At 44.4% G+C, this 12,752-nt stretch overlaps 1 protein-coding gene across 1 annotated transcript; it reads right to left on the bottom strand.

Annotated features, from left to right (window-relative positions):
• Nucleotides 1-5,277: 5,277 nt before the first annotated feature.
• On the bottom strand, nt 5,278-10,906 carry ECHDC3 (enoyl-CoA hydratase domain containing 3). Its single transcript, XM_066184537.1, has 5 exons — nt 10,767-10,906; nt 10,559-10,680; nt 8,323-8,420; nt 7,285-7,485; nt 5,278-5,779 (listed from the first exon to the last, which is right to left on the bottom strand). The coding sequence occupies exons 1-5, from the start codon at nt 10,892-10,894 to the stop codon at nt 5,450-5,452; spliced, it is 879 nt and encodes a 292-aa protein (XP_066040634.1). The 5' UTR covers nt 10,895-10,906; the 3' UTR covers nt 5,278-5,449.
• Nucleotides 10,907-12,752: the final 1,846 nt, after the last annotated feature.

Raw genomic sequence — 12,752 nt, 5'->3', positions numbered from 1 at the left:
TCCCGTTTCCAAATACCCAGTGGTATTAGGGGTATATTTCTGCTATTTTCTTTTTAGAAAATCTGTGGTTTTGACAAAAATAATTCCTAATATTGACCGTAAGCATCCAGGACATGGTACATCAGACTGTGGAGAGTGAGAAAAGTGCAGCTCTGATGGTTTTTCTCTTCCTTTGCAAGTGTAAAGCAGGATGGGAATGCATTATTCAGCAGTGAAATTCAGAATTAGTATAATTGAGGTGCAATGCCAGTGGAATCAAGACAAATGAATCCTACTCATTGCAGTATGAAATTTGTCCTATAGCTTTAGGTCTTCATGGAAATTTCACCATTTGTCTAGTCTCCTTATTGCTCAGATATGGCAGCCAGCATTTACATGAGATTATTTAAATGTAGAATTATTAGAAAAGTTTGCAACTAGAGATAGATGGGTTTTACATAAAATCCCTGCTCTTTGTAGCAACCCAGTGTGATATTGAGAAAGCTAATGGTCAGAAAGTACATTGCCAGGCTCCTAATGAGAAACTGTTGACAGTAGAATTACCCCAACATTCATCAAAAAGCCAATAAATGTCAAGCAAGAGGCCTTTGATGCAGTAGCTCATAATTCCTGTTCAGAAGCCTTTGCAGTCACTTCAGGGCATGCTGTCACCCTCCATTTCTGCTGATTTTACAGGAAACTTTGTTGCTGAAGAAATCCAAGGAGCAGGTGTCAGCATTCCGAGTGCCACTGCTACAGTGCCACGGGCTCACCGTGACACCTCGGGCACAGCACATTTGGCCTCCATTTCCCCATCTGCAATACAGGAATGACAATACAGGAATTACCCAGAGGCAATTCTGTGAAGGACACAGTGCTCCATCCAAATGCTCAGAAATCATGAGCTACATGGTAAAAAACTGATGCTGACTTCTGCCAATGAGGTAGTCATGTATTTTTAATGTTAACTACGTTCAGCTTTTTGGGACTTTGTAGGACATATTTTCAAGCTCTCTCCTTCACAGCTAACAGGAGATTACTTCAAACCAACCCAAAACTAATTCTTGCCAAGGCTGCTAAATTCTGGGTTGGGTGGCCTTAAGGAAACTCCATGAAGTTTATATAAAAGCTTATATAAAGTGTTCTTTGGCTCTGTGGAGCACAGAGGGTATAAATACCTTGCCCATTACCCAAGTCCTCTGTTTAACTCTACTTTCAGTACATACTCCCCAAGTGATGTGGTCAGGCAGGTCATTGCCTGGTCCATGAATTAGGAATGGTCTTGTGCCACGTGTTGTCACTGCTCCCTGGCTTTTCATTTGCCTTGTTCATGAGGGGAGCCTGAAGCTAAATCAAAAGTGATATGACCATATTCTCTAGATTTTGCCTTTGTATCTTTTCTAAAATTTCCAGGTAAAGGCTCAAAGCCATTCCTCTAAGGCCTCCATGGATTCTGAGGCAGTTCATTCCATTCATGCTGGCAATTCCTTGCTTGCATATCATGACTGGTTTCCATTCCAGCTGTTCCTGTATATGTGGATAGAAAATGTGTCCTGTTGGTCATTTCCAAGGATAAGTTGCATCCTAGAGGCTGTATGCAGATGGAGCTGCACTTATTTTCTAGAGCCACCTGCTGTTAGGGTGACTTGAAACTAGGCTAATTACCTGGCAGACTACATTGCAGAGAGATTCTTTAATAAAAATGGAGAGGGTGACAAGGGATAGGCTCCTTGCTATTTTGGGACAAACTCTTCCCTCAGGCAGCAGATAACCATGGTGGTAAGGCTCCCAATCTATCATTTGGTTTGCTGTTTCTTGGCTGTAGTACTTAATTAACAGTTCTGGAACTGCTCTGTTTTCCAGAAATAGACTGTAAATCCATTAAATTAAACAATAAGGGCAGATGTGGGCAAAAATAAAAAGCCCATGCAAGTCAGAAATGAAAAATTAAGTTGTTTTGTCAGTCTTCAGGGGCCAGTGTGAGAATGTTATAAAACCTTCTGAAGCTTTTCTGTCTAGTGTTCAAGCAAGAGGGAAATGTTCCCGTGGATGCCAACATTTTTAGAACTGATGACTGCTATTTAAAAAAGCATTACTGACAGGACAAGGCAGAGTGGTTTGAAACTGAAAGAGGGTGGGTTTAGATTGGATATTAGGAAGAAATTCTTTAATTTGAGGGTGGTGAGGCCCTGGAACAGGTTTCCCAGAGAAGCTGTGGATGCCCCAGCCCTGGAAGTGTTCAAGGACAGCCTGAATGGGGCTCTGAGAAACCTGATCTAGTGGAAGGTGCCTCTGCCATGGGGTTGGAATTAGATGGTCTTTAATGTCCCTTCCAACCCAAACCATTCTAGGATGATCCTATGATTCTGTAATTACATAATTACTTTACTACATGAAAATAGTACAAATACTGTGAAAACTGAGTTAAAACAAAAATGTATTTTCTCTTCAAAATTGAATGGAGTTAATAATAATGCCCAACCCTATCTTGTGTAGATGGCAACCAACTGCAGAAGAATTTCTGAATAGTTGAAAGAGTGTGCTCATCTAAACTGTCACTCATGCTTTAAGATGGCCAGTGAAACCATTTTATTACTGCAGTTAGCTGGAAAGGGCACTGTTCTGCAAAAATCAGATAATGTACTTATTTCTAAAAGCCTGGGACAAAAGAGCCAGTTGAGATTTGCTGAGTAGTTGCAAGATGGCCATTAAATATAAATATTTTTAAAAACAATTTACTCTTTCCTAATGCTTTTAGAGCAGCATGTGGGAACAGAGTCTAAGTGCAACATCTTACTGCATTGGAAAGGACATGAGGAAGGTTACTGGGCTCCAGATTTAACTCTTCCATCTCACAATTGCTCATAACACTTTCTAACCTATATAAACTATGTGGGTTTGTAAAAAACTTACCCACCTTGCCTGGTGGGAACAATAAAAATTTGTATGTTAAAAACAGCTGGTGCCAATGATACACATTTTTCACATTTAATAATAAACACTTTAATGGTGAATTAAATGTTAAGTTTCCATTCTTAAAATTAAAACTTCCAGCAGAAACAAAACTTCTGTCTTTTGAACCTGGAGATGGAAAAGGGACTTGATTTGTGGGGCTGTATAATTGATATTTCCACATCTGGAGTTTTAGTAGTCATAGGTAGGTGTAGGAGCATCCATGGACAGCAGGGAGAGGGAACTCTGCAGACCTGAGACTCTAGGAACACGTGGTTTTATTGCAAGGGTCATGGGTAAAAGGGCCTTGCCTTCAGCCACCAGCCTCGGCTGAAGGGATGCCCCAAAGAGAGAGGGAGAGCCAGAGGGTAAGAGGGGTAAGAGAGAGTAAGGGGTAAGAGCGAGAGAGGTAAGAGAGAGAGGGTCCTTGTTACAATACCTTATGTCTCCTTTTGTGTTGAATATTCTTATTTACAGTGACCAACCGGCGCGAGATACAAAACCTACAGACTTTGCATACAGCCTGTGACAACTGCTCTATTACCATATCATTCTGTATTCTAAACTCTAAAGGCTACTTTCTTATCTGCCTTTTCCCTGATACCTTGGCAGGGCTACTCCCTTGGGTCCTTCAGTGTCCCTTTGTTTGCTATCACTCAACCCATCTCCAGTTAATCACCGTCTTCCTGCCTGCCATGCCTACATCTCAAAACTAGCTTTCATTTCTATTTCATTCACAGGTTTTATATTTTTAGAATCTCTTGCCAGGCAATCATATCTGTAAGCTTTTCCTGTCTCATCTTTCCCAACAGGTAGGATTAATTTGATCTAACTTAAGACATCCAAGTCTGCACCAAGCCCTTTAGGCTGCTTCTACTGTCAACAATAAAAGGCCCATCCATCCTGTGATTCACGTGGTCTTGCTTAGATGTCCATTTAAGGATGAGATGGATGAGCCCTCATGATTTGGCTATGTGGAACTTCAGAAAAAATGTGTTTGCTGGGAGGTCATCCCATGTTGATCACCATGGATTTATATCAAGGCTCCTTTCATGCAGTACTGCCATCAATAACACATCCTCAGCAAACCTGCAGATTATGTGAAACTGGGACAATGGCTGACACCCCAAACGGTCTGCTTCAACCCAAACCAACCACGATCCAAGGAGAAATACAAGTTTCTTCACCTGGGAAGAATAACCAGTACAGGATAGCAGAACAGGTGAGGAGAGGACTGGCAGGGCAGAGTCCTGTTGGAAATGGGCTCCCAGGGGATGCCTGGCTGAATCCAAGCCAGAGGTGCACTCTCATCACAGAGCAGACAAAACACACACTGAGCACTACTCACAGACCAGCACACGGAGGGCCTATTTTGCTCTTCTCTGCTCAGATCTGGTGAGGCCATATTTAGGATACAGCCCAGTTTTGGCACAACCAGTACAGAAGGGATGTGGAGAAACTGGAACTGGTCCACTGGAGGGGTGCCAAACTGGTTACCCAGAGAACATGACCTTCACGGAGGGTGGAGGAAGCAGGGCTTGTCAGTCTGGCACAGAGGAATATAAGTGTGGTCTACATGCAGCCTGTGACTGCTTGAAGAGAGTTACATAGATAATGGAGTTAAACTTTCTCAGTAACGCCAAATAATGTAAATAGGGACAATGGCCATAAAATGCTGCTTCATGGCTCAGACTGGACATTAATAAAAAATTCACCCTGAGGGTTGGAACTGATTACCCAGGGGAGCAGCTGAACCCCTGTTTTTGAAAGTTGTCAAGTCCTTAAATCCATGGCTGGACTGCTCCAGTGCTGGTAAAAGCCCAGCTTTGAGCACAAGGATGGACTTCCCAACTAACACACTAGCCTGAAAATATAGCTGGGGCAAGACACTGCTTTTCACCCCAACCCATGTCATCCTCCCTGGAGTCAACAAAACTCCTTAGAGCTGGGATAAGTGCTTGAACTGATGGTGGAAAATCAGGATTTGTGGGGGACAAACTGCTGACACATACAGTTCACAGGAAGATACGAGGAGCAATGGATGACTGTGTGCAGGCTTCTGCCTGTAACACTCAAAACAGTCCCAGAATTCATTATTATATGTACTACCATCATCTCTGGAATGTGTCCAAGCCCTTCAATTCTCTATTAGTAACAATAAATAGCAATTCTCATCCAGAACTACGGAGAGGCGGTTCTGAACAAGGTGATCTGAGTTCCCTCTCAGCCCCTGTGACTCCCCATGTAACCTGAGACACGTTAAACTGATTTTTGCAGCAGTTTAACATTATTTTTAAAGTAACAGAGTTTCTTCTAAAACCACAGATTAAATTCACTGCTAAGAAAACCCATTTTCTTTGATTTTTCTTAACATTTATTACATACTTAGAGTAAATTTATTGTGTCTGGCATTTGAAAGAAGAGAAATTTAACTTTCAGTAAGAATAAAAATATAGTTCCCAAAGGCAACTGCATGAAGAATCATAAGGCACAGCTAAGGTTTGTTTAGAGACAGGACTCACTTCTTCTCCTCCTGAGAGTGTGACCAGACAGGCTTGCGCTTCTGAACAAAGGCTTCAATGCCTTCCTGCCCATCTCTCAAAGTCAAATTATCTACCATGACCTTAGTAGTTATTTTGTAAGCAGTGTCGATGTCCTGGGTTATCTGTCTGTAAAAGGTGGCCTTCCCCAAGGCCAAGACGGATTTGCTGCTTTCACAGATCTTCTGAGAGATTTTCATGGTCTCTTCTTCCAGCTTGTCTTCTGGTACCACCTTGCTGACGAGCCCATGCATTAAGGCTTCGTGGGCAGAGAGAGGTTCACCCGTGAAAAGCATCTCCAGAGCCACCTGAACAAGGAAAAATACTGTATTAAGTCAACCCAACTGCCTCAGTGCTTTGCTTTGTTTGGGGAGTTTCAGCCTCTTCCTTCAAGTACAAGTTATTCTTTTCACAAATGATTTAAATCTTTTGGTCTTTAAAACTGCCAAGGATCTGTTAAGAGGTCTCAGCAAAGAGAAGGACTGGGTCTAAAGCTGGTCTCTTCAAACCTGCTGCCTGCTGATTCCAGCTATCCTAGGCTGACACCCCTGGGTTTCTCTTCAAAAGCTCACAGTCTCTACAGTGATTGCTGTAGGAATTAAAAGAGAAGGTGGATCATCTACAAAGTCAAATTACTGAACTTGGTATTTTAAGCTGGTCATATGTGCAGTCTTGGAAAACACCTGTCCTAGTTTTAAGTTTAGTATGGGTGGTTTTAAATATGGCCTTTTTATAGCCACATTATTTCAGACTCCTGCTGCTTTCAGCATCTGGTGCTTGAGGCTTGAAACTAAAAATCCCCCAAATAATCAGTGACTATTCAATGTTATGTATCAATAAAGATTGTTTTCTGAGACTCCTGATGCAATTGACCACTACCTGAATCATAAAAGCTTATTATCCTCATTAGCATCTTTGCTCTGGTGGCTACGAGCAATGGCAACACTTCTTTTGTTAAAAGGCAAAAATCAGCAATTCTGGGAACTGTAGGGAATGTTCTTATTGCTTTGAAAAGTGGCACAGAGAAAAGTATTTCCCACACGTTTTAAAAAGGTAATCCTACAGCCCAGAATTACTAATTCAGAAATAGCTACAACTGCACACAAGAGCAGACTTGGAAAAATCCCCCATGGACTCTGTTTGAACAGGATGTCCCTGCAGATGGGAAATTTCAAGCTGAAGCTCTTATCCAGCAATGGGATGTGTGCAGTTCAGTCACTGCATCTCAGCAGAACCCTGCCGGGCTTGGACTGTCTGTATGCATGAATCTAACTGGATCAGAACTTAAAACTTCTATTCTCAGTTATGGAAGCTTTATAGATTGTACTATTTTTTACGCTGTGAGAGATGTGCAGCCCCAATCAGTAGGACATAAAAGAGGAGGGGTTTAGATGCTATTTAAAGCATCTTGATCCACAGCCAGGCAGATCCTGCTGGCAGTGAAATGTCATTGCCTGGCAAGAATTGATGCCTCGGTGGGATTGTTATCCTGAACTTGAAGGGGTTTCCTCCTCAGGGGAGAACATCATTGGCTAAAGCCCTGAACTGTCTGCTGGAAAGGAAAGGGATTGCTGAGCTGCTGGGATGAGCTCGTGCTGGTTGGAATCACATCAGTAGGAAACTGCCTTTCCTAAACAGGAGTTCACCCTTTATTATTTTTCCCAGTCCAAGGAGTTATGGAGATGCCTTTTGAAATAAAGTATTTTGAATGTTGCACCACAGGAAAATAAAGTTCAGGCAATGGAACTAAAACTCCTAACGAGGGAACCAACTTTTTGCAAAATTGTGAGGAATATCTGGAAAGGAAGCTTACCTTTCTTGGAAGAGATCTACCCAAGGCCACACCTGGTGTGGAGCAGAACAGCCCAATGTTTACTCCAGGAGTAGCAAACTGAGATTTCTCACTTGCCACTGCGATGTCACAGCTTGCCACGAGCTGGCAGCCAGCTGCTGTAGCCAAGCCATTTACTTTGGCAATCACTGGCACTGGAAGTTTCTGGATTAAAGTCATAACCTGCATGCACAAAAGACAGTGGTCAGTATGGAAATTCGGGAAAACATAATCCTGTTTTGGAAGTCATCAAAAGTACCTTCCTCTCTATTCACCAAAAAAACCCCGAACTGCTGGATCTTGGCTCTTTTTTGATGAAAGGATGAAGAAGGCCCTGTAGCTTTCACACATGGCTTTTACAAAATTCCTTAAATATGGGCTCAGCAATGTCTTAGAGATCATTAGTACTGGAGGAACTAGAAAAAAGCTTTCAAAGTACTCACTGTTGTCACACTGAGAAGGAGTAGGGGTTAAATTCTAGCTCCACCACTATCAGAGGGGATTTTGCCATTCTCTCCAAAGGCTCCAGGATTCACTTTAACTTCTCCACCCCCCTGACCTGTGTCTTTAACAAGAACTCCGACAACCAGTGAGTCAGATCTTACTTTCACATTGCTTACTTGATGTTTAAGCAAATCCTGAACTTTTAATTAAACAAATGCAGGGAAAGATTTGATCACAAGTGATTTGAAGGTGATTATCCCGAGACTTCTACAAAAGACATTGCTCAAATACTCAGCTGCAAGGAATACTGGCTAAACTAAGGAATACACCCTGACTGTGCCCATTGTTGGAGACATGCACATTGGCATTTTAGCCCTTTTATTTACACGTAGAGAAATCCAGGGAAAACATAATTGCATCGGGATCAGGAACTGAAACAGCAGAGCAGCAAAAATCAAGGAATCTGAAGGAATAATCTGTGCTTTAGCAAGCAGATGACCAATGCTGTCCCTCCTTAAGCCAACACTTGCTCTTAACACCAGGCAAAGGCAGAGGCACTCAAGAAGAACTGCTTACCTCTGCACATAATTCAAACACTTGGGAATGATGCTTCACATCATCTTCACTTGACAGTTCCTTTAAATCATGGCCGGAACTAAATACAGGTCCTTCAGCTGCAAAGAATTTCAGGAAAAGTCAGTCTGTAGTAATGAAGAAAACAGGGGCTGCAGCATATCAGTGTCCCAGCTAAAGGGATGTCAATGACATATAAATGTTCAAAAAGGAGTTTGGGGAGGGAGTTTTGAGCACAATTCCAAAATACCGCCTTCTAGGTTTTTGTGGCAACTTTAAATTGCTGCAATGCAACATTTAAGCACAGTAACACCCATTATCACTTTTCAAGGTCCCATTTCACTTCCATTACACTTAACTCAGTTAGAAAGAATGCACTTCACACCTCTGAGCCCAGTTTTGTGTAAGGATGTTCAAAACAGCCCCTCAATACAGCCAAACTTATCAGCTGGAGCAAGGCTGGAGTGCTCTGCTCTCAGACTGATAAATATACTTAGTCCCTATTTACTGTACCCAGAATTAATTATTAACTTTTGCTAAATAAGCATCAATATTTTTTCTGTCATGGTGTTGAAGGTCACAATGGAAAAATAAATAAAGAAAAAAGGTTATTCTGCTACAGGAGAACCAGAAGGGTTGTTGGAGTGTCTTCTCCACTACTAAACTGTCATCTAGAGAACCCCCAAAAGTATGTTCAGGGTTTGGGCAGCAAAAGAGGTTTCTGTGGAACTAAACTTTGGATTTGCTAAGATCAAAACACTCTGTACAGGTACACAATCTTTACAACAGTTTTCCTTTGTCATGTGACTACCTGCCATTCAAATGAACCAGAGTGATGCTTTCCAGTCCTTCAGAACTTCTCAGATATTTGTATGGATCTGGCATTTCCAGCTACACCTATGCAGACCAAACCTTACCTATGGATTTGTTTCTTATGAATCAGATTACTAAGACACAATCTATCCAGAAATACCCACACAACTGTCAGTCAACTCATGGGGTTGGCAATATAAATCTGGAGATTATTTACATCTGCATTTGAACCTCATTGAAGAATCAGCTGCAAAGTCTGTGTTAAAGGCCCAAAGCATTCTCTGTGGAATCTTTTATTTTCTTGAAATTTCTTCTTTTGCATTTTACTCAGCAGGGGAATCAGAAGTAAACAGGAACATGCAATTTCTAAAACACCAAATGCAATTGTGCTCACAAACTCCCAGAGCACTGCATTCCCAACACCTCAGTGTTTTGCAAAATTTCTAACTGCTGTTTGAAATGAGGAATATGTATATTTAAACTCATCCCTGTGAAATCAGGTCTCTTCCACTCTTGTGTGTGTGCCCTAACACAGAGTTTTCCCCTACGTATAGGAAACAGCATGATCGTAAATTAATAAACCAATTTATCTGAGATGTTTGGAAGGGGGGCAAAGGAAGGCTATCTTAAAATAGCAGAGGAAAAAAAGATGGCTTAAGTACGGCTCAAGTTTCAGCACCTTTAAGAACACTACAGCTTAATGTGTAAATGGAAGGAAACTGTAACAGGCTCTGAGAGAGGCTGTTTTACATCCGTGGGTCATGGGTGTCTGTGGTATTGATATTGTGACGTCTCCTTCACTGGAGTGTTTCTAAAGTAGTTCTGACAAACCATTGGCAACGATGAAGCTGATCCTGGCTCAGAGCAGGGAAACAGAGCACTGGATTTACAGAAACGCTGTTTTTTACTACAGTCTGTACCTGACAACAGGGCAACAGGTGCCATCCTAGCTTTGCCCGTTCCTGCACAAAACTCCTATGTGTGGATGTTAATGCTTTACTTTGATAACTCTTAGAACTTTTTTTTTTTGGCTTTTGTTCTGTTCAAAGTGTTCATTACATACAATCTTAAAACCAATTAACCCTAACCCTAAAAAGCCGAGGCGTACACATTCTCATACCCCGACTGAAATGCTGACGTTTTGAAACGTGTTAATGCTTAGACACGCTGGCTAAAACCAAAGGCGTAACAAAACCCCAGTCAATGGTTAATACCGAGTTAGGAATGAGGAATTAAGTACAGGACAGGGGAAGCTGGGGTGAGTATAGAGGAAGACGGGTGCAGCCACCCACGGGAGACCAGGGGGGCATTGGGGAATCGCCCAGGTCCCTTCCTGCCCCGTTTCCCGAAGCTCCCAGCGAGGTTTGTGTTTCGGCTCCGCGCTGCGCGGCGTGTGCCCCGCCCGCCCGCTCGGGTGCCGCGGTACCCGCGATGACGATGACGCGGAGCTCCCGGCTCTTGACGTCGTGCAGCAGGTCCCTCCGCAGGCTCTGCAGCATGGGCAGCGACAGCGCGTTCCGCCGCCGCGGGTTGTTCAGGACGATGGTGCTGCAAAACCCGTGAAACACAGCGGGGTTACGGTCACCGAGCTCCGAACGCGGCCGCGTCCCGGAGCCCCCGGCGCCCCCGCTCACCGCACGCCCCCCGCCTGCCGCCGCTCCGTCAGCGGCTCCGCCGGCGGGGCCTGCCCGGCTCCCGCGGCCGCGGCGCTGCTGAAGGCGGCCCTGAGGGGCCTCGGCAGCGGGCACAGCCGGGCCGCCATCGCTGCGGGCTCGGGCGGGGGCGGAGCGCGCCGGGCGGGCGGAGCGCCGCGGCACCGGGGCTCGCAGCGCGGCCCGCGGCCTGGGGGGCTGCCGGGGCACAGGATCGCAGAATCGATCCGGTTAGAAAAAACCGCTGAGATCATCGAGTCCGACCTGTGACCAAACACCACCTTGTCAACCAGACCATGGTACTGAGCGCCACATCCAGGCTTTCCTAAAACAGCTCCAGGGACGGTGACTCCACCACCTCCCCGGACGGCCCCAGTGTCCAGTCACTCTTTCTATGAAGAAATTCTTCCCCATGTGCAACCCAAGCGGCTACTGTCACAGCTTAAGATCATGTCCTCTTGTCGCTGGTTGCCTGGAAGATGAGCCTGACACCCACCTGGCTACAACCCCTGTCACGGAGTTGTAGAGAGTGAAAAGGTCCCAAGTATCCTTTTCTCCAGGCTGAGTCCCCCAGCTCCCTCAGCTGCTCCTCGCAGGACTTGTGCTCCAGCCCCTTCCCCGGCTCCATCGCCCTTCTCTGGACACGCTCCAGCCCTCAATGCCCTTCCTGAGCTGAGAGGCCAGAACTGGGCCCAGCACTCGAGGTGTGGATCACCAGTGCCCACTTCCCTGGTGCTGCTGGACAAGTTATTCCTGGCACAGACCATCCACACAGAGCCTCCCTCGGTCCTGCTCTGACCTGACTCGTGCACTGGAAAGCCTGGGTGGGCAGTGGTATCATTAACGAGTAGCTGGAATGTTGTAGAGCACTCAGAAATGTGATAATTTCTTCAGATTCCACTGAGACTTGCATCTGTGACTATGGGATGAAGATTAGGACTGTGCTGAGTGAACTTGTCAGTGGCACCTGGGGTGGGATCTGTCATGACAGCGAGGACAGTGGTGCCATGCCGAGAAAAGGACATCACTTTGAGGTCCAGAGTAACTGGCATGAGATGAAATTCAGTTCTGCAGGGCTACTTGGGAGCTAAGAAGATCATTCACTGGGAACTCATCATCTAGACATTGTCATGGGAAAGGCCTTGTGTGTTCTAATTGGTTCTACAGAGTCAGTCTGTAGTCCAAATGATGCTTTCAAGAAGAAAAAAAAAAGGCAAATGTGATTTAAGAGATGGTTTGGTGATTTTAAACTTCAAATGTAATTTAAAAATTCAGAGTGTTTTAGGGACTTACAGGTACATTCACAGTCCTCTTGAGTATTGCTTATGCTTCTGGTCACCTGTGCTCCAGAAGTCAAACGAAAAGAGGGGCAGTCATGTGGCTGAGGCAGCTAGGGAACAATCTCATCCGCCAGGAGATGCTGACAGGCCAAAAGACCAAGCAGCCTTTTTCCAAATGATACAGGTACCCTAAAATGGAATAGATTTATGTCCAGCATGTGCTCCTTGTAAATGTAAATCTGTGCTCCTGCTTCCTGATCTCCCTGTTCTCGTGAGTTGTTGCAAAGTACGTGTAGGTTCCCAGATGCGTCTCCAGTTTTCATCAGTGTTTGTTGAACCCCTGCAGCTTTTTTGACTGCAGTGGTAATTGAGGCTTCTCAGTTGTGAGCATCAGCCTCATAAAGGAACCATTTGAATCTTGTGTTTAGCAATATATTTACTTACACAGGTATTAACAGCTTAGTGTGGGGATGCACTTTCTGCTTACAGATTTTATGTTGCCTAACACAATGACCCCTCGGATCCCTGGGCTTTGTGGCTCTACAGTAAGAGGCACAATGGGTTTATGTACATTTACGTACATTTTTCAGTGTTGAAGGTCACTGTCAGACCTGAGAGCCAATTCTGCTCTGGGCTTTCCCCACATGACCATTTTCTTTTTCTCAGGGTTGTTTGTACCTCATGGTCA

This window comes from Chamaea fasciata, unplaced genomic scaffold (assembly GCF_029207755.1).
Source record: "Chamaea fasciata isolate MVZ Bird 193981 ecotype frontalis unplaced genomic scaffold, bChaFas1.0.hap1 SCAF_5, whole genome shotgun sequence".
NCBI lineage: Eukaryota > Metazoa > Chordata > Aves > Passeriformes > Sylviidae > Chamaea > Chamaea fasciata.
The sequence above is the reverse complement of the archived record's forward strand: the minus strand, read 5'-3'. Positions and strand labels throughout refer to the sequence as shown.